This window comes from Peromyscus californicus, unplaced genomic scaffold (assembly GCF_007827085.1).
Source record: "Peromyscus californicus insignis strain IS unplaced genomic scaffold, ASM782708v3 Scaffold_9__1_contigs__length_137607984, whole genome shotgun sequence".
Taxonomy (NCBI): Eukaryota; Metazoa; Chordata; class Mammalia; order Rodentia; family Cricetidae; genus Peromyscus; species Peromyscus californicus.
Window position 1 is genome coordinate 68,073,043 of NW_026294617.1, and position 18,555 is coordinate 68,091,597.

General features: G+C 54.2%; 2 protein-coding genes across 12 annotated transcripts; one reads left to right on the forward strand and one right to left on the reverse strand.

Annotated features, from left to right (window-relative positions):
• Nucleotides 1-295: 295 nt before the first annotated feature.
• Nucleotides 296-8,475, reverse strand: LOC128105589 (uncharacterized). Of its 11 annotated transcripts, XM_052730834.1 has the most exons (5): nucleotides 8,197-8,302; nucleotides 7,909-7,947; nucleotides 7,413-7,510; nucleotides 735-923; nucleotides 296-552 (listed from the first exon to the last, which is right to left on the reverse strand). In XM_052730834.1, exons 1-5 carry the CDS (start codon nucleotides 8,264-8,266, stop codon nucleotides 448-450), a joined length of 501 nt encoding a protein of 166 aa, XP_052586794.1. In that variant the 5' UTR covers nucleotides 8,267-8,302; the 3' UTR covers nucleotides 296-447. The 11 variants fall into 11 exon arrangements, 4 of the variants coding, with proteins under 4 accessions (XP_052586794.1, XP_052586793.1, XP_052586792.1 ...); XR_008216380.1 differs by having other exon boundaries at nucleotides 296-923; nucleotides 8,269-8,382; XM_052730833.1 differs by lacking the exon at nucleotides 7,413-7,510 and having other exon boundaries at nucleotides 8,269-8,475.
• Nucleotides 8,476-8,923: 448 nt separating this feature from the next.
• On the forward strand, nucleotides 8,924-17,916 carry Mex3a (mex-3 RNA binding family member A). The gene is made up of 2 exons (XM_052730831.1): nucleotides 8,924-9,384; nucleotides 12,559-17,916. Exons 1-2 carry the CDS (start codon nucleotides 8,931-8,933, stop codon nucleotides 13,665-13,667), a joined length of 1,563 nt encoding a protein of 520 aa, XP_052586791.1. The 5' UTR covers nucleotides 8,924-8,930; the 3' UTR covers nucleotides 13,668-17,916.
• The last annotated feature ends 639 nt before the right edge of the window (nucleotides 17,917-18,555 follow it).

Sequence of the window (18,555 nt, forward strand, 5' to 3'; positions counted from 1 at the left end):
GGCCTGAGGGCCTGAGTTCAGATTTCTAGCACATGGTAAAAGCATGCATGCAAATGGTAAAAGCATGCATGCGTCACTCCAGTACTGTGTGAGCAGAGATAGCATCGCTGGTGCTTGCTGGCTCCAGTCTAGCTCAGGGCCAGAGAGAAACCCCGTCTCCAGGAAATAAGGTAGAGGCATAGAATAGGACACTGGATACCCTCCTCTGGCTCCCATGTTGTACATATTCACCCACAAACATCAACACACACACCCCTGTGGCCAAAGGATGACAAGTGACTTATTCAGAATCACATGATTCTTTTTTCCTTCTTTTATTCATTCATTGACTCGACAAACACATTTATCAACAGTACCTGCTGTGTGCCAGACTTTATAGAGACACCCGGGTGATATCCTAAGACAGCTTTCATGCTGGTGCGGCATGCAGAACACGCAAACTGGTTTTTAACACATGAGCTGAGCGCAAAGGAAGGGTAAGCACACGGGGCCAGCCAGCGCAGCCTCGGGAGGTGTGCACGTCATCCCAGAGCACGTGATCCCCAGTGAGGTCTGAAAGGAAAAGCAAGCCACTCATACTTTGTTTTAGCATCCTCTACCTGCCATCACTTCTGAGTCATCAGCCAAAGAGAATGAGCACCGTGGATGGCATTCGTAGTTTGGGAGCTCCAGATTAGGTGCTGCAGAGCAGAGGGACCCAGGACATTCCATGGCAAATCTCATGCAGACAGTACCCCTTGCTGGCCGGAGGACCGAGGGCCAGGGGTGGAGGTGCTGGAATGGGAGGTATGGTGGGAAGCAGCAGTTGAACATCTGGCAGTGGGTATGTGACAGGGGATGTTCAAGGAGAGATGAACGTGTCCAGCTGCTGTACAGCGAGTGTCTGTGTACCAGATGCTGGGATCACAGGAGTTTCCGGTGTACTGAAGGAGCAAACAAAAGCAGGTACTGTACAGTGTGGCCAATGGGCACGCAGAAGTGACAGGGGAGGTTTATGGGAGGTGCCATCCAAGTCAAGTTCTGTCCTGCAAGATGAACAAGCATTATGCAGAGGGAGAGTGAGGACAGGAACAGCTGGTCCAGCTGGACAGGAACCAGGCCACAGAGGACACTCTTTACACACCAGGGAGCTGGATGGACAGACGGCAACAGAGAACATTCAAGTAGCATTTTAGGGCATTTTTTGTTTTTAAATATTTTTGACAGGGTCTCATGTATCCTCCTCAAGGTTGGTATGTAGATGCAACTACTCTTGAACTCCTGATTCCTGCCTCCACCTCTCAAGTGTTGGGATTACAGATTACACCACCATGCATGCCGGGAAATTTTTCTATTTTAAATGTATGGTTGTTTTGCCTGCATGTATGTCCACACAACATGTGTGCCTGGTGCCCAAAGGGGGCGGAACAGGGCTTTAGATCCTCTGAAACTGAAGGTTGTGAGCTATCACGTAGGTGCTGGGAATTGAACTCAGGTCTTCTGGAAGAACAACCAGTGCTTTTAAGCACTGAACCATCTCTCCAGGCTGGCAGGAAATACTCTGAGGTTTCATTTAGGCCTTGTCGAGGTACTGGGTGCAAGTCGCAGGAAAGCAGAAATCCCAGATGGTTCAGTTTTCGGGCTTGAGCAACCAGGTGGGTGGTGATGTCACTTACTGGAAGTTAGGAAGGCTGGGGGTGGGGGCTTTTTGGGGACAGAGCCAGATTTTTTTTTGTTTTGTTTTTTGTTTTTGGAGACAGGGTTTCTCTGTGTAGCTTTGTGCCTTTCCTGGAACTCACTTTGGAGACCAGGCGGGCCTTGAACTCACAGAGATCCGCCTGCCTCTGCCTCCCTAGGGCTGGGATTAAAAGCGTGCGCCACCACCGCCCGGCCCAGAGCCAGAATTAAAAAGTTGGGGCTCTTAGTTCCTAAGCCAGGGCCTGTTCACCATGTAGGGCTGTTGAGAGAAGTGTGAAGGATTCCAGAGGAAGAAATGGTAGTGTAGGGGAAGGAGAGTACCAAAAAGAAACAAGCCAACAGTAACAGTAGCACCCACAAAGGCAGCCACCTGCTGCTTTACAGGCACCCGGAGAAATGCCCCAGTGACCCTGGTTCCTCAGGCAGGTGCGGTGGAACACGCCAATAGTCTCCGCATTTGGGAGGTGGGGACAGGAAGTCAGGACTTGGATGTCCTCTTTAGCAATACAGAAAGTTCACGGCCAGATGGGGTACAGCACCTTTCAAAATAAAACAAAATGAGCCTAGTATGGTGGCGTACGTCTTTAATCTCAGCACTCCACAGGAGTCAGAGGCAGGCAAACCACTGAGCTGGAGGCCAGCCTGGTCTACATAGTGAGTTCCAGGTCAGCTAGGACTACACAGTGAGACTCTGTCCCAAAAACAAACAATAGAAGCCCCCCAAAACAAACCACTTCAAATCCTTCTGCCTCCATCCCCTGCTTTATTTCCTTCATAGTGACTGTCACTACCAGAAGGACACCACTTACATATACATACACTGCCACCTACCCAACACCCTATAGAACACTGGCTTCACCCCAGGGCAGGTTTCACCCTCCTTGTCCTCTAGTGTCTGCCCAGTGCCTAGGACAACGTGCAGCACAATAAATGTTCAATCAATGCTCACCGGATGAAATGTTTCAAATCTTTATCAGGTAGTTATTATTTCCCTGCAGACCCAGCCAAGCTGGACTCAAACGCCTGTATCCTTCACAATTCCCCTGAACAGTTTCTCCAAGGGACTCAGGAAGGCACTGGACAGGAAGGCAGAGTAAGCTGCTGGAGGGTCTCTGCCACCTAGGGTTTCCATTCTGGATCTGGAATAGACTGCCATCAAGGTCTCCTGTCTTCCACGTGTGGGATGTCCTGCCCAAAATGGAGGGGCAGGTGGGGGCTTGAGGCCAAATCTGAGTTGTGCAGGGCAGAGCACAGACCAATGGTTCCAGAGGCAGGCAGCACCTGGGGCCTGGCCCACCTGACCACTGGGAGGCAGGTGACTGTCCTGCAGCGCCCCCTGGTGGCCACACGTACTCAATGCTTCCCAGAATCCGTGAAAGTGAGCAACTCTGTCTCAGCAGCAAGCCCCGCTGGCCATCTCCCACACAACCTCCAGAAACACTACCCCAACTCCCTCCCTCCCAGTGACCCTCACTCCTTTAGTGGTTCCAACAGACCCACCTCAGCCAGGAAGTATCCCCAAACTGCTCCAACTTTAAATGTCACTCCTCTGAGGTCTCCAAGCACTGAATGCCACTGTCCACCTCTGGGGGTCCAGGGCTGGAGTCCGACAACTCTAACTTTGAACGGTGGAATTCCCAAGTCCCAGCTGTGTAACCTAGGGAGGTCACTTACCATCTCTGAGCCTCAGATCTCTTGATGTCAAGCACTGATAGAAATTACAGTTCCAAGGCGGGCGGTGGGGGCGCATGCCTTTAATCCCAGCACTCGGGAGGCAGAGCCAGGCGGATCTCTGTGAGTTTGAGGTCAGCCTGGTCTACAAAGCGAGATCCAGGACAGGCTCCAAAGCTACACAGAGAAACCTTGTCTTGGAAATAATAATAATAATAATAATAAAAAGAAATTACAGTTCCATGGAATTATGAAGATGGAATGATATCAAAGGTCAGGTTAGGTGGCCCAGTACACTAAGGCCTGGAGTTCAATCCCTGGGGCCTTCACAATAGGGGAGCAACTATGACCTCCACATTCAGAATAAATACAGTACATGCACACATTAAATACATGTAATAAAATAACAATAGAAGATCAAATACAAAGTTTGAAGAACCTAAGAAGAGAGCCTTCAGGAAACGGAATGTCCTTCCTCACCCCCCTTTCTGACTTCCTCTTCCCTTTTCTGAAAAGGAAGCAGACCGGTACAGGAGGCAGAAGGGAGTCACAGAACCGAGTCTCTGCAAATGAGAAGGGTCAGACTTCACATGCCTTCCACCACGCCCGCCCGCCCGCCTGCTCTGACCTCCTGCGCATTACAGTCTATGCTACACAAGTCACCCTAGCCAAAACCCCTCCTCACATCTACCCTAGCGCTCCGCCCCAGGGAGGAAAAGTCCTCACAGGGAGCCATGTTTACTGCCTCCCTGTCCCAGGAGGGCAACTAATCCCCTCCCTCACCCGGCCGAAACCAGAGCTGGCACCATGGCGTGGGGAATCTAAGGGCCAACTGTCACAGCTCCAGTATCGCTGCCTCCTGAATGCCAGGGCCCAGACTGGAGTCCCAGAGGGGCCTTGTTAGCCAGCTGTCCTGGGGGCCCAGGCTCCAGCCCGGCCCCTTGTTGTTGCTATCCCTGGGGGAGTCAGAGAGTGCGGGCGATCTGGCAGTGAGGAGCAGAAATGTTGTCTGTTCAGGCCCAAGCATGGGGGCTGCGAAGGGCTTGGAGATTCAGGCCGAGAGACGAAGGGGCCAGTCACCTACCCTTCCTGCCAAGCTTGGTGGCTCTTCAAGCCCCAGAGATGGTTTTGCCCTCACACTTACCTCTTTGGCCATGTAGGCCAGTTCCTACGTTTCCATGAGAGCAGGGATCAAGTCTGAGATCACTTTCAAACAGTGTGCAGAATTTCACCCAGTATATTCCCATTAGTTGAAATAAGTTGTGGGCAGGCCATAAAGCTCACAGGTAAAGAAGCTTACCACCAAGTCTGAGGACGTGAATTTAACCCCTGGAACTTCCTCAAGTTGTCCTTGGTCTCCTACATATGTGCTGTGGTATACACACACACACACACACACACACACACACACACACACACACACACTGTCTCTCTCACATACATACACACAAAAAAACATAAATACTGAAAAACTGTTCTAAAGAAATTAACACACTGAGGGCATTCCAGCCTAAGGGAGAAAATTAACTGCACATTTTCAGCAAGAAAGGCAGAGGCTAGACATCCAGGTGTGTTTCCAACAAGAGGTATGAAGAAAGGAAAACATGCGCAAATATGTAATACCAGTACTTAGGAGGTGGACACTGGAGTTCAAGGCTGGTCTCAGTTACATGAGTGAGACCTTGTCTCCAAAAAAAAAAAAAAAGCCATCAAGCCGGGCTCATGCCTTTAATTCCAGCAGGGAGGCAGGTGGATCTCTTTGAGTTCGAAGCTAGCCTGGTCTACCGAGTGAGTTCCAGGACAGCCAAGGCTATACAGAAAAACGCTGTCTTGAAAAATGAAACAAAATAAAAAAAAAGGCCATCAAGATGGCTCAGTGGATAAAGGGGCTTGCTGCCAAATCTGACAACCTGAGTTCAATCCCTGGGACCCACAAGGTAGAGGGAGACAGAATCTGTTCCCACACGGTCTCTGACCTTCATGTGTATGCTGCAGCATGTGCATACCCATAACATATAAATAAAATGCAACTGAGTGAGAATAAGGAGGAGAGGGAAACCTCACAACGCATGGGAGGGAGGCTGAACTGAGGCAGCCTGTGAGGAGTAGGGCAACAGGGAGGGGTAGGGGGTAAACTGAGGCTACTGTGTCTCCCTCCTTCTCCGGGCCTCAGGTGTTAGGTGTGTGCTTCGACTGTGGTACTTACTATGTAGACAGCCAAGAACGGGCACTCAAGACTACTCAGAGTAGCTGGGCGGTGGTGGCACACGCCTTTAATCCCAGAACTCGGGAGGCAGAGCCAGGCGGATCTCTGTGAGTTCAAGGCCAGTCTGAGCTACAGATTGAGTCCCAGGAAAGGCGCAAAGCTACAGAGAGAAACCCTGTCTCGAAAAGCCAAAAAAAAAAAAAAAAAAAAAAAAACCCAAAACCAAAAACCAAAAACTAAACTAAACCAAACCAAACCAAAAAACAACAACAAAAAGATTGCTCACAGTAGACAGGGAAACAGGTCTCACAATATGCACTTTCTACCACACTCCTGTCATTGGTGTTCCACAGGGACCGCGTCCCACTGGGTCACCTTTCCTGCCCTGCACCGCATACATGCACACATATACACACATACACATAAGGATCCCATGCTCACAGCCAATTCAACAAGAACAAAGTCCTTTGGTTCCTTATCATGAAAATAGGAATTGGGAGACTAGAGGTTAGAAGATGGGGGTGGGGGGGATGACAGAAATAGAGACACATACACAGAGGTGGGACACAGATAGAGAGGATAGAGAGACAGACATCCTCAGGGTCCGGAAGGGGACCAATACACACCCTCCACACCCTTCTGTCACAGGGCAGAGTAGAGGGAGTGGCATGAGACAGGCCTCTGCCCTCATAGCCCTCAGTGAGGATGGCCACTAGGGCAGGGAAGCTAAGCAGGGCCGGTGCACAGCAGCCTAGCCTGGGTAGCATTAGCCTGTACAAAGGAGGCCTCAGCTTCAGGAGCAAGAGCAGTTTCCTTGCCCCCACAGCTCCTCTGCACCTGTCAGCTCTGCAGACACCTGTTCCCGGGGCTACACCTGAGTCATCCACACATACCTTGCCCTCCAAGCTCACAAGCTTACATGTGCTCTGTCGGGCCTTGGAGGATGTCTGGAGTCAGAGCATGACCTTTTGTGTGTGGGTGTGTGCGATAAGAAACCCTGAGGGCTGATGCATCCCTGATGCATAGGGGGCTCCAGTGGGGAAATGTGGGTCCAGTGGGGTGCCACCTTACCCACTCCACCTTCAGCGTGTCCCTTGCCCCTTTAGCAGCCATCCTGTCCCCACTCACGGTTCTGCACTTTGTTTTCTTCCCTGACCAAATCCCCAAGGCTTTTTTGGTCATTAACCTCCTGCCTTAATTGGTTTAGTGGGGAGGGGAGCAGAGACAGGGCAAACTCTGGGGGTTATCTTGTTTCAGTGAGGGCAGGAAAGCTCAAAACAGCTGCCGGCCCCACTATCACCTGGTCCCCGGCAGGAACTCCCCCCCCCCCCCCCCCCGAAAGAAACTCCCATGTTCCCCTAGTCCAGGCTCCCGGGACAGAGAGACAACAGGAGTCAGAAGGGCCACTCTGCAGTTCCCTCCTACTCCTGCTGGAGGGCACGAGCATCCAATCCCACAAAAGGCGTTGATAAGCTGTTCAACCCTCCACGCAGGGGCACCCCCTCCCCTGCTCGGCTTCCCAGGTTCCTCAGCCCAAGATTCTCCATCCCTGAAAGGAAAAAGCCAGCCTGCTGGGCACAAGCCATCAGCCCCTCCCACCCCTCGGCACTCTGCTCAGACTCCGGCCCTCCTCCTGATGGGCGAACTCACTCTTTCCAAGAACCAGTTGAGGGAACTGGGCCTAAACTTAGCCCTCCCGGCCTCACTGTGCCCTGTCTGTGAGGCTACCTCAATCTTTACGCAAAACCTAACTACATGACTAATTCAGATTTCTGTTTCCCAAAGCATTCCAGATCAAAAAAAAAAAAAAAAAAAAAAAAAAAAAAAAAAAAAAGACATCCTACACACCGGGACATACCCACTTACTGCTGTCCAATTTGGGGAAGGTTGCTCTTAAGAGTCTGACCTCAAGACCTCTAGACGTGGTCCCATCCCTTCTCCTGGATAAAAGAAGTTCTGAGGATACAGGGTAGAGGAGAAGAAAAGACTGCAATACAATCTAACTCCCTCTCAACTCTCTGTCAAGTCTTACAAACTTATTTCTGATCTCTTTCAACAGATCTCTAGGTCCAAAGGGGCTGAATTACGGGTTAATAAAAGTACGAGGCCAGTGAAACAGCGGAATGACAATCCCAAGGGACAAATGACCTCCTCCACTGCATTCGTGGCTCAGGCATGAAGGAAATCTGGGTTCCCAATCTAGCAAAGTTCAAGGCCCCAAACTAAGTCACACGAAGCCTTTAGGACCCTTCCGGGCTCCCTGCTCAGCCCCCCCACCCCCATCCTCTCCCTCCGCGCCTCCTCTTCCTCACCGGGTCACTGCACGGGCCACGGGGGGGCGCGAACTAACTCACCTCCCAAGCCGCGGTCTCTGAGATCCCGGAACTGGGGGGCTGGAGGAGGGGGTGATTTACTTAAGAGATGAGGGGACCACATCCGCTACCAGGGGTCCCCACCCCACCCCAACGCCCCTTCCCGGCCCCCACGCAGCTCGGAGCCCTGCTCCTCCCACCACAGCGGCCGCGGGCTTTGTCTGCTCCGCGAGCGCTCTCCCGGAGGCCTGAGCCTGTGGACTCCGCGATCGCGCGGGGAGGAGGGAGGACACTGCGGCCACGCGGCCGCTCCGCCCCGGCCCTCATTACCATAAGAAAAAGGCCCGGGACCCGCGGGGCCGGGGAACGACGTCTTTCCACGCCCGCTCCCTTCCCGCATACCGCCGGCTCCTGAAAATTCCCGGACCACGACTCCCAGCCCACCCGAGGCTTTGCCGGTGAGCGGTAGGCAGAGCCCGAGGGGCGCATCCCCTCCTTGCCCGAATTCGTCCCCGCGCCCGAGGGCGGGAAACTACAACTCCCGGCATGCCCCGGGCGCCCCCGGCGCGCCCCCCTCCCGTCAGTTCCATGCTGCTCCATCCAGTTCATTTAAAACAAAAGAGTTTGAGCGCTGGAAGGGGCTGGGCTCTATTGGGGGCCACTGAGCGACGCTCCGGGACTGGGGCTCGGTGCGGGAGCCTAAGGGGGCGTCTGCTCGGCGGAGGGTAGAGACTCCGAGGCGGAGGGGTGGGGGCCAGGGCCCGCAGCCCCCCACCCCACCCCGTCACCCAGGAGGAGAGGAGATCTGCTTTCTTGGTTTTGCTTCTTTTCCCCCACCCCCACCCGGGGGCTGGGGCGAGGGGAGTCAGGTTACAGGGTGCTTGGGGAGGGGGGCTTAGGGGTGGGTCTATCTTTCTATCTCGCTTTCTTCCCCCCTCCCCAGCTCTTTGTTCCCCCTCCCCACACACCCCCTCCTCTCCTCTCCCCTCCCCTCCTCTCTCCTCTTCTCCCTTCCACCACCTCTCTCTCTCTCCCTCTCTCTCTCCCCCAGCTTTTGTTTCGCCATGCCTAGTCTAGTGGTATCTGGAATAATGGAAAGAAATGGGGGCTTTGGAGAACTAGGATGTTTCGGGGGAAGCGCTAAGGACCGAGGGCTGCTGGAAGACGAGCGCGCCCTTCAGCTGGCTCTTGATCAACTCTGCCTCCTGGGTTTGGGGGAGCCCCCCGCCCCCACGGCGGGCGAGGACGGGGGAGGTGGGGGGGGCGGCGCCCCCGCGCAGCCGGCCGCCCCCCCGCAGCCGGCCCCGCCGCCGCCGCCCGCGGCGGCCCCGGCCGCCCCGAGCGCGGCCCCCGCGGCGCAGACGCCCCAGCCCCCCACCGCCCCCAAAGGGGCGAACGACGCCAAGCTCTGCGCGCTCTACAAAGAGGCCGAGCTGCGCCTGAAGGGCAGCAGCAACACCACGGAGTGCGTTCCCGTGCCCACCTCCGAGCACGTGGCCGAGATCGTGGGCAGGCAAGGTAAGCGGTCGTCCCGACACCGCGAGGGTTGGAGTGGGGGCTTGCCGTCCCCGGCGCCGAAAGTTCACCGCTTCCCTCTTTGCCCGCCTCTGGCTCTGTCCCTTCCCGACAAAGGGGGCCCCGCCCCCTGCCCAGATTCCAAGTGCCACAAAGTTCCCTGCTACCCCTGGTCGGGACGGTTCTCGGGACCCTTCCTCCCCTGGGGCTCCGCCCGTAGACAAAGAAATATCCTGGAACTGGGAAAGGAAAGGGGAGGGGGAGCTGCCTCCCAATCCCGGGGTCTGTGCGGAGGGGGTGTCGGCTCCCGGCTGGAAGGACTGACGGAATGTGCAATTACTTGGAAGTCTCTACTCTGGTATCTGCTTGTAGACTGGGGAGGGGGCACTCCTGGGACCTTCTGCCGTTGGAGTTGGGGACTCTAAGGGAGACCCGGTCCATGAAGCCCGACTGAGGATCTGTCTCTTTGTTGGGCTGAGTGTAGGAATGAAAGGGGGTGTGGCCCAGGGGAGGGTCCCAGTCTGGGGAGAGGTGATGAGGGAGCCCTTGGCAGAGAGGGGTTGTGTGGTCGCCTGCAGGCGACCTTGTGTGAGCTCTTGTGTTTGGGGAGGGTGTCTCTGAGGAGGTACCAGCCCTGGCGTGGGCCTCTCCTTCTCGGTCTTGCTTTTGTTCTGGGCTGGCCACGGCCTGGAGCCAGGGGTCTGAAGAGGAGTCTCTGAGTGAACGCGTGGGACAGGGCAGGAGGGGCATGTTGGTGAAGGAGCAGAGAAACCTCCACTTGGAAATTGGGTGGTGGGTGCGTGTCTGGGTGTGCTGGGAGGGGTGTTGGATTAAGCCAATGGAGTATGTTACCACACCCTCCTCAGCCCAGCATCCCTGGATGGGTGGGAGTGTTGGTAAGTACCCAAATTGAGCAGCCTGGATCTTGGGGACCCTTCCCCTCCTAGCTTCTCGGGGGGGGGGGGGGGCGGGATTTGGATATTGCAAAGGGGCCGGGCTGAGAGGTGGAGTGGGGGAGGAGCTGTCCCACCGTGGGGAACAATGGAGGGTCTGCATTCCGCGGGAGCAGAGGAGGAGGCCAGTTCCTGGCGGTGGAGGGGAGACAGGCTGGGGCTCCTACTCCGAATCCCACTTCATCCCCCCCAAGTATTGGGGCTGGAGGATTCGGAGGGGAATGCTGAGTGGAGGAGGGGAGCTTGCCACTCCCCTGCACAGCGCCCCCTCCCTCAATCTCTTGGGGTATCTGGTTTAGAAAGTTGGATTTCCCCTCCTTGTCAGGGACACTGGAAATCCAGAGCCTGGAATTGGGTGGGGATATTAATATCTCTACTTGGGTGAGGTCTTGGAAGGCACCAGAATTTAATGGGGTCCTTTTTACTCTTTCTGCCTTCTTATGAAATGTGTCTGTCCATCATAAAAGTAGAATTCCTTCTATTCAGAGCACACATGTCCGCCCTTCCCCATTCCAGAAGTCCACGGAAGTCCTCTCCTGTCTCCCCTTCCCCCTGCTGCCGCAGTTTTAGTGTTTCTCTGACTCTGGCCTCCTGGAGATGCTGCAGGGTTGCAGATCCCAAGAGGCTGAGGCGCTGGGTTCTCGACCGCCCCGCTCTGGCCTTTCTCCTTAGTCTTCTACCAGGGCCTGTGCTCCCACACTCCCCCACCCTCAAAGATACCTAGCTCCCACTGAAGTTTTGGGATCCAGAACTTAAGAGCCAGAGCTTAGGTGCCCGTCAGATGGCATGTAAGTAGAGTTGGCCGAACGCACCGTGCTTTGGTCCTCCAAGCCTCACAAATCCAACCATCATCCACTGCTGTTAAAGCAGCAAGCTGTGGGCTTGACAGCAAGTAGGACTTCTTAACTGCCAACAGGTCTGAGAAGAAGGGGAGGGGTCAAATTTTCCTTCCTAATACATTTTAAAGATAGGTCCCTAACCCACCGTGTCCCTCCGATCCCTTAGGGTTAGAAAAACACTGTTTGGAGTGGAGAAGGAGGGGAAAGAAAAGCTCCCACGGAGGCCTGGAGTTGAGGGTTGGGGCAGAGTCAGAAGAGTGGGCACTTGACTTTGGATTGGTAGTGTGTTGAGGAGGTGAGGAAGGACACACAGCAGGGAGATGTGCCTGGGGAGCCCAGGGAGTTTGGGAGAATGGGGTAAAGGCCTGGTGTGTATTGATCTACGCTGTGTGCTGGGGAAGAGAGACCGGAGAGAGCCTGTGTGCGTGGGGAGGGGTATTCTCTCACCCCGAAAGACTGCTCGGAGGACGCGCTCTGCCCACTGCTTTAGTACCCTTAGGTACATGTCCTCACGCTCCTGTCTGGAGGAGGGGTGAGGGGCTCTGAGGCTCCATGAAGGCAGGCAGGTTCACCCAGCCACTGAGGTCTCCAGCCTTTCCCGACAGGTAGCCCAGCCTTCCTTCTTGCCCCTCCTCTTCTCTTTGTCTCACTTTTCTTTCTCTTCCTGCCTCTCTCCCCAAGCTCCCAGCCCTAACCTGATACTCCTTCAAAGCAGGAGCATGCATGGGTCCAGAAATGCCCAGTTCTCTCAGCCTCCAGTACATCTCAGCCCTGCTCTCAGGGGCAGAGAATAGGAGTACAGGTCCTCTGGATGACACTGTCTTCTACTTCCTCTCCCATGAAATTCTGTCCTTGACCCCCACCCCGTTCCCTCCTCTCCCCCAAGTCCCACACTGTGTCAGGTGCTGCAAACTCTTTAGGATGTGGAGAATCACAGAGATTGTGGGGCAGAAGGCATGGGGAGGTCACAGCAGACGGTGGTCAATGTCCCTGGGTGAGCTAGAGGACAGACTCTTTTAATGAATGGAGGTCACATGAGTAGACTGTGGCTTAATGAGTCATTGGAGTTTTGAGCAAAGATCAGGAGAGGTGACGGAGAGGTTGGTAACTTGGAAGGGCGGATGCTCAGCGAAGAGTTTGGGAGCAGGTTTTGGGTTAGCCGCTTTTCTGAAAGGTTCTGAAGGAGGTTGTGTTGGGGGAGTGTATTTGGGAGGCCCCGAATGGTATGCAAGAGAAATTAGTGCATCGATTGATCGGTCAAGTGGGGTGGGCTGTGTGTGTGGTTATGAGGGTGTCACTGGCCCAGCTGAAGGGTTCCTGGGAGGCTAGGATTCTGGAGACGATCCCAGTACCCTGTCCTGTGAATTTCTTTCTACTTTGTTCAGGCTGCAAGATTAAGGCTCTGAGAGCCAAGACCAACACCTACATCAAGACTCCTGTGCGAGGTGAGGAGCCGGTGTTCATGGTAACTGGAAGGCGGGAAGACGTGGCCACAGCCCGGCGGGAAATCATCTCAGCCGCTGAGCACTTCTCCATGATAAGAGCCTCACGAAACAAGTCTGGCGCCGCCTTTGGCGTGGCCCCTGCTCTGCCGGGCCAGGTGACCATCCGTGTACGAGTGCCCTACCGTGTGGTGGGACTGGTGGTGGGCCCCAAGGGAGCGACCATCAAACGCATCCAGCAGCAGACCAACACATACATCATCACCCCCAGCCGGGACCGCGACCCGGTGTTCGAGATCACCGGCGCCCCGGGCAACGTGGAACGTGCGCGGGAGGAGATCGAGACGCACATCGCCGTGCGCACCGGCAAGATCCTCGAGTACAACAGCGACAGCGACTTCCTGGCTGGCAGCCCCGACGCAGCGCTGGACAGCCGCTACTCCGATGCCTGGCGGGTGCATGCTCCCGGCTGCAAGCCGCTGTCCACCTTCCGGCAGAACAGCCTGGGCTGCATCGGCGAGTGCGGCGTGGACTCGGCCTTCGAGGCCCCGCGCCTAGGCGATCAGGGCGGGGACTTCGGCTACGGCGGGTATCTGTTTCCGGGCTACGGCGTGGGCAAGCAGGACGTGTACTACGGCGTGGCGGAGACTAGCCCCCCGCTGTGGGCGGGCCAGGAGAATGCCACGCCCACCTCGGTGCTCTTTTCTGCCTCCTCCTCCTCCTCTTCTTCAGCCAAGGCTCGCGCGGGCCCGCCTGGCGCACACCGCTCTCCAGCCACCTCTGCGGGGCCGGAGCAGCTGGCTGGGCTCCCTCGGCGGCCGCCTGGAGAGCCACTGCAGGGCTTCTCTAAACTGGGGGCGGGAGGGCTGCGGAGCCCAGGCGGCGGGCGGGACTGCATGGTGTGCTTTGAGAGCGAAGTGACAGCCGCCCTGGTGCCCTGTGGACACAACCTTTTCTGCATGGAGTGTGCAGTACGCATCTGCGAGAGGACGGACCCAGAGTGTCCTGTCTGCCACATCACCGCCACGCAAGCCATCCGAATATTTTCCTAAGCTCCCTGTCCCTGGTCTCCTGGTGCCACCCTGGACCTGAAGGGCCTTTTGGAAAATCAGTGACTATAGGGCAAGGTGCTTAGAAATATTCGCTCGCTGGGGTGGGGAGGGAGGCAAGAGTGGCTGGGGCAGGGGCAGCCACTTTTAGAACCTCTGGTTACCCTTTGGGAAGGGGCCAGACCGTACGTTTTACTAGAGTTACAACTCTGATACCTCAACACACCCTTAAATCTGGAAGCAGCTAAGAGAAGCTTTTGTTTAGCCTGAAGTGGCCACCAGGACATCCTGACCTTTCCCTTCTCCCCATCCGTGTGTCATTTTGCCCCTTCCTCTGCGGAGGGGTAAGAGAACACAGGAGGGGGAGAATTGCCAGCCTGTAACTAGAGGTGGTCTTAGTGATCCCCCGCTCCTCTGGTCCTGACCTCCCACCTCCTAACGACCCTTTACCCCCCCTCCCCACTCATACCCTGAGTTCCCAACAGTGTAAGGGAGAAGGGGGCCTATCAAAGATCTGGGCAGATATTCTGGGGTAGAGGAGGGTGTCAATCAATAAAGGGCTCACAACTCATCTGTCTTACAAAGCTGGGCTGGAGAGATCTGGAAAGAGGGGCTTCTCTTTCCCTCCAACTTTCTGCTTGGCTTTTCCCCGACTTTTATTCTGGCTTTGCCCTTCGCTTTTTTCTGTTTCTTCAGTCCCACTTCCCTGGCTGTCGCTTTCAGTGTCTCTTGCTCCTCTCTGTCTGTCTTCCCTTCCCCCTTCCTGCCCCTTCTAGCCCAGCTTTGGGGATACCATCCTGGGGAGAAGTCTGGAGAACATTTTGATAGTACCCCCCCCCCCCCCCGTTCCTCTTCATGTACTAGACAGCCCTGTCCCCCCACTCCTCCAAAGAATCCGTTCCAGTTCTCGATGGAATGTAGCCCTAGACTCAGTGACAGTTGGAGAGGGGAAGCTAATAATGGGGGTACATAAAGGGTTGGAACCCCACCTTTACCATCTATGGGCATTATACTTAGGGAATACTACTTCTGGATCTTCTGGCCAAAGGAAGGGAAAATGGGAGGCAGAAAAAGTCCTGGGGCAGGAGAAACGTGGCTGGAAGGGCTCCCCTCCCCCTCACCTGCAGTGGCCTACCCCCCTGACCTCTCTGCACCTAGCTGAACCATTATTGAATCCTTATTAGCCACAAATCATGAAGTCTCTGTCTTACCCGCTGGCTGAGGAGAGAGGCCAGATCTTTGGTGAGGGGTCAAGCCAGGGCAAAGCAGGATTGGGGTGCAGCAGGGCCTGTTACGAGAGTCAGGTATTGTGATGGGCCTGGCGCCACTTTGCTGTTCCCATTGCTCACTTGTGTGTGTCAACAGCCTCCTACCCTCCTGGTTCCGCTGGCCGGGCCAAGAGAGGATGGGTGATGGGGAGGCCCAGGAGGCCCAGGAAATGCTTGTATATAGTCGGGTGGGACTACTCTGAGCTCTTCCAGCTCAGAATCCCATTCTTCCTGGATGGAGAAAGGATGTGGGATGAAGGCACAGAGAGGGGTTCCGTCTCTCCTTTGCCTGTTGTGAGTTAACTTGCCTCTCCTCAGCCTTCCCCTCCAGACCACCAGCCTGGGAGGGGAGAGGAAGGAGGTCACAGCCCAGAAAACTGGCCTGTGGCAGCTTCCCTCCTTTCCACCAATGTGAGCCATCTTGAGATGTCTGTACAATAGTAACCAAACCAAATGGGCACCCTGGGTTGCCCAGGGGCAGGGGATGGGAGGGGGTGGGAAGAAGGGATGTCTGTCTGTCAGTCCCCCTCCCCCTCTCCACTCCTTACCCACAAAGGCAAAAGACTGTTAACACTAGGGGCTCCCAGATCCAGTCCCACCCTTGCTGAGTGAGCCTTCCCTAGAAACAAGCGCCAAACGCAAACGTGAGCGACAAAGCAGAAACCGAGGGAGTGAGATGGACGACCAACAGGAGAGGAAACAAAAATAGCAAAAAAGAAAAAAAAGCAGTTCTTTATAATTTAATATTCTATTTTAATAAAGGCATTTATTACCGTATAAATGTAGCAAAGAACCTGGGCTAATATGAAAAAAAGACTTTTTATTAGGTAATTTATTATATGAAAAGGATATTTTATTTTATGATAAAGTGATCCTTAAAAAAAAAAACTTTAGAAGGTTTAGAATATATGTAGGGAGAGAAGAAAAAATACATTTGTATTCAGAGTTAAATCTTAAAAAAGTTTTTAATATATGTTCGGGTTTATGTTCTTTTTTTTTCCCCCCACCTTTTTTTGGGGAGAAATGTCATTTGCTTTTCTTGGGGGAGCATCCTGGGATGGATGGTGGAGAGGGGATGGGGGAGTCGGTCCCTTCTGGGGCCCCCACCAGTAGATTGGATTTCATTCCGTGGGCTCCCCTCCTCCTCCCCCTCAGGGGAGCTGGCGGAGCCAAACAAAGGAAGGGATTAACCAGAAAGGAAGAGGCTTTGGGACTAAGGACTGAGGGTCCTGGGGTGTCCCCTCCTTCCCCTACCCTGTGCCAGGGGCAAGTAAGGAGGGGACAACCAGAACGGAGGCCTCGCAGGCCTGTGGAAACCCTCAGAGGCGTGAGATTTAAGAGAAATAGATTTTTTTTTTTAACCAAAAAGAAAAGAAAAAAAAATGAGAAAGAAAAACCGAGGGGTTTAAAAGAAGAGAATACTACAAAATAATTCAAATTTATTTCATATAATCCTAGAGAAAGAAAAAAGAATTACTAGTTACTTAGTAGATGATACTCAGATAGCTTAAAGTTTAGTAGCATTGTGGGCCCCGCGCCCAGTAGAATGTATAAAAGTATGGAAAAAAGAATAGAGGCCAGCGGCTGAGCTGCCCTACCCCTGGGGACAGGGTCGGAGCGGGCTGCTCGCAAAGATTGGGAGCTTCCAGTCTGCTGGGGTTGATTCTGAGAATCCTTAGGTTTGTAAGTGTGGGACAAGTACATGAGGGGCTCTGTCCCAGGGTCTTTGCCAGGGTACACACTGGTCATCTGAAGCCAGGTGCGACTGGGCGGAGAGCCTGGCTATCTGGTGAGAAGCCCCTACTCCTCATGCCCACCCCCCACCCAAGGCAGCTTCTCCCAGGCCACACTGAGGAAGTCCTTGCAGTCACCTCAGTCCATCTTGCTACAGGTTGGTTCCCAGCGTGAGGTGGATAGCGACTCAACCATGAGCGTGCACGTGCGTGTCAGCTCGGATTTTCCACAGCCCGAGCAGCGCAGAGCAGCGCAGTGGTGGGGGCGGCAATGCAATCTAGTGCTCTTTTCCTTCACATGTGTAGTGGGGCTTTGTTTGTTTTTGTTTTTTGACACAGGGTCTCTAGCTCAGTCTGGCCTTAAACAAGCAGCCATCTTGCTGCCTTCAATTGCTGGGACTACAAGGCATGCACCACCGCCACACTGGGCTTTGTGGAGTCTCAGAGAAAGTTAGATCCCAAGAAATACTTTCTACTCAGGAAGTAGAGGGCAGATATTGGCCTGGGAGAACCTACCCCCCAAAGTACAGTGGTGAAAGTGTGCAGGAGCTTTGGTGACCACAATGCAGCCCTTGTGCGCTCGCCCCACTCTGTGTTCAAACAGGGATCACCCACATGGCCATATCGCATCACCTTCCCCACGGAAAACTGGAAGCCTAGCTTTTTGCATGTGAGAGATAAGCATTTTTAAGCACTTGCCTTCCATCAGCCCCTGCTGGCAATGGGATCAGGATGGGGAGAGGCCTCTTGGCTTTAGTCTGAGCAAGCAGTACACCAGTGATTTACATGCCACTTCATAACCCTGGAGCCCAAACATCTCCCTCTCCCGATTCACTCTTCTCACCCCATCTAGAGACTAGAGGTCCCCCTGTCCTTTTTTGCCCTAGGACCCTCGATAGTTTGAGATGGTAGCATCTGGGAAAGGGAGAACTTGCCCTTGCCTACCTGAGGGTGAGTGCTTGAGAGGTCAGGTGGGTGGGTGGAGACAGCCCTGGGGCAGGGAAAGATGGTCTCTCCACTGTAGAAAGTAGAATAGGATCGTGGTCAGACTTAATTTGAGGCATCTAGTGACTCGTACAAATCACCAAGGAAGATTTTCAAATGCAAAATAAAGGTGGGAAATAAAATAGACCCATGAATAATCAAGTCAAAGTGATGTTGCACACAATGCAGAGAAACCAAGAAGGGGGAGGGTTAATGTATTAAATGTGCTATTGAGAAGTTAATTTTATTAAAAGTATTATTACTTAAGACTTTGTCTTTGACTGTATGACCGACCGTTGGGTCTTGCGTGGCACTTGCAATGGGGGTGGTAGTGCTCTGACCTGGAAAGTGGGTACCTCCAGGGTTTCCTGCCATCCCTTGCTTAGAGAGCTATCTCTTGGCTCCCTGGAAAAGATGTTAGAGACAAAATCCTCCCGCTACTCTACCAACTTCAGTTCCTCCCTGTTTAGGGAAAGGACTGGATTGGGTGCTCCCCTCCAGTCTGTGGAACCCTCCTGAGGACATACACTAGGCTGGCCCTGCTTCCTAGAATCTTGCCCAGCTACCTTGTCTTGCCCCTGGCATTAGAGTGACCTCAGTTCTTGGCACCAGAGCTTTGGGTACCAGATGGTGCTGGAGGACGGTTTCTTTTGTTTTGCCTTTCAAATACCTCTCCCCTCCACACAATCTTCCATCCCCCACCTGCCCTAAGGGTTGGCAGAGGGAAGGGTGGGCAATTCCTGCCCTCTTGGCACTGTCCCCAGACCACAGAACTCCAGAAGCAGCCCCTGAGGGGCAGTGGATATGGTGGGGGTGACAGAAAGGGATCAGGGACTCAGAGGAGGAGTCAAAGTTGGAAGGGCAGCACCAACAATCCGACAAGGAACAGATGGAAGGCGGCAGGAT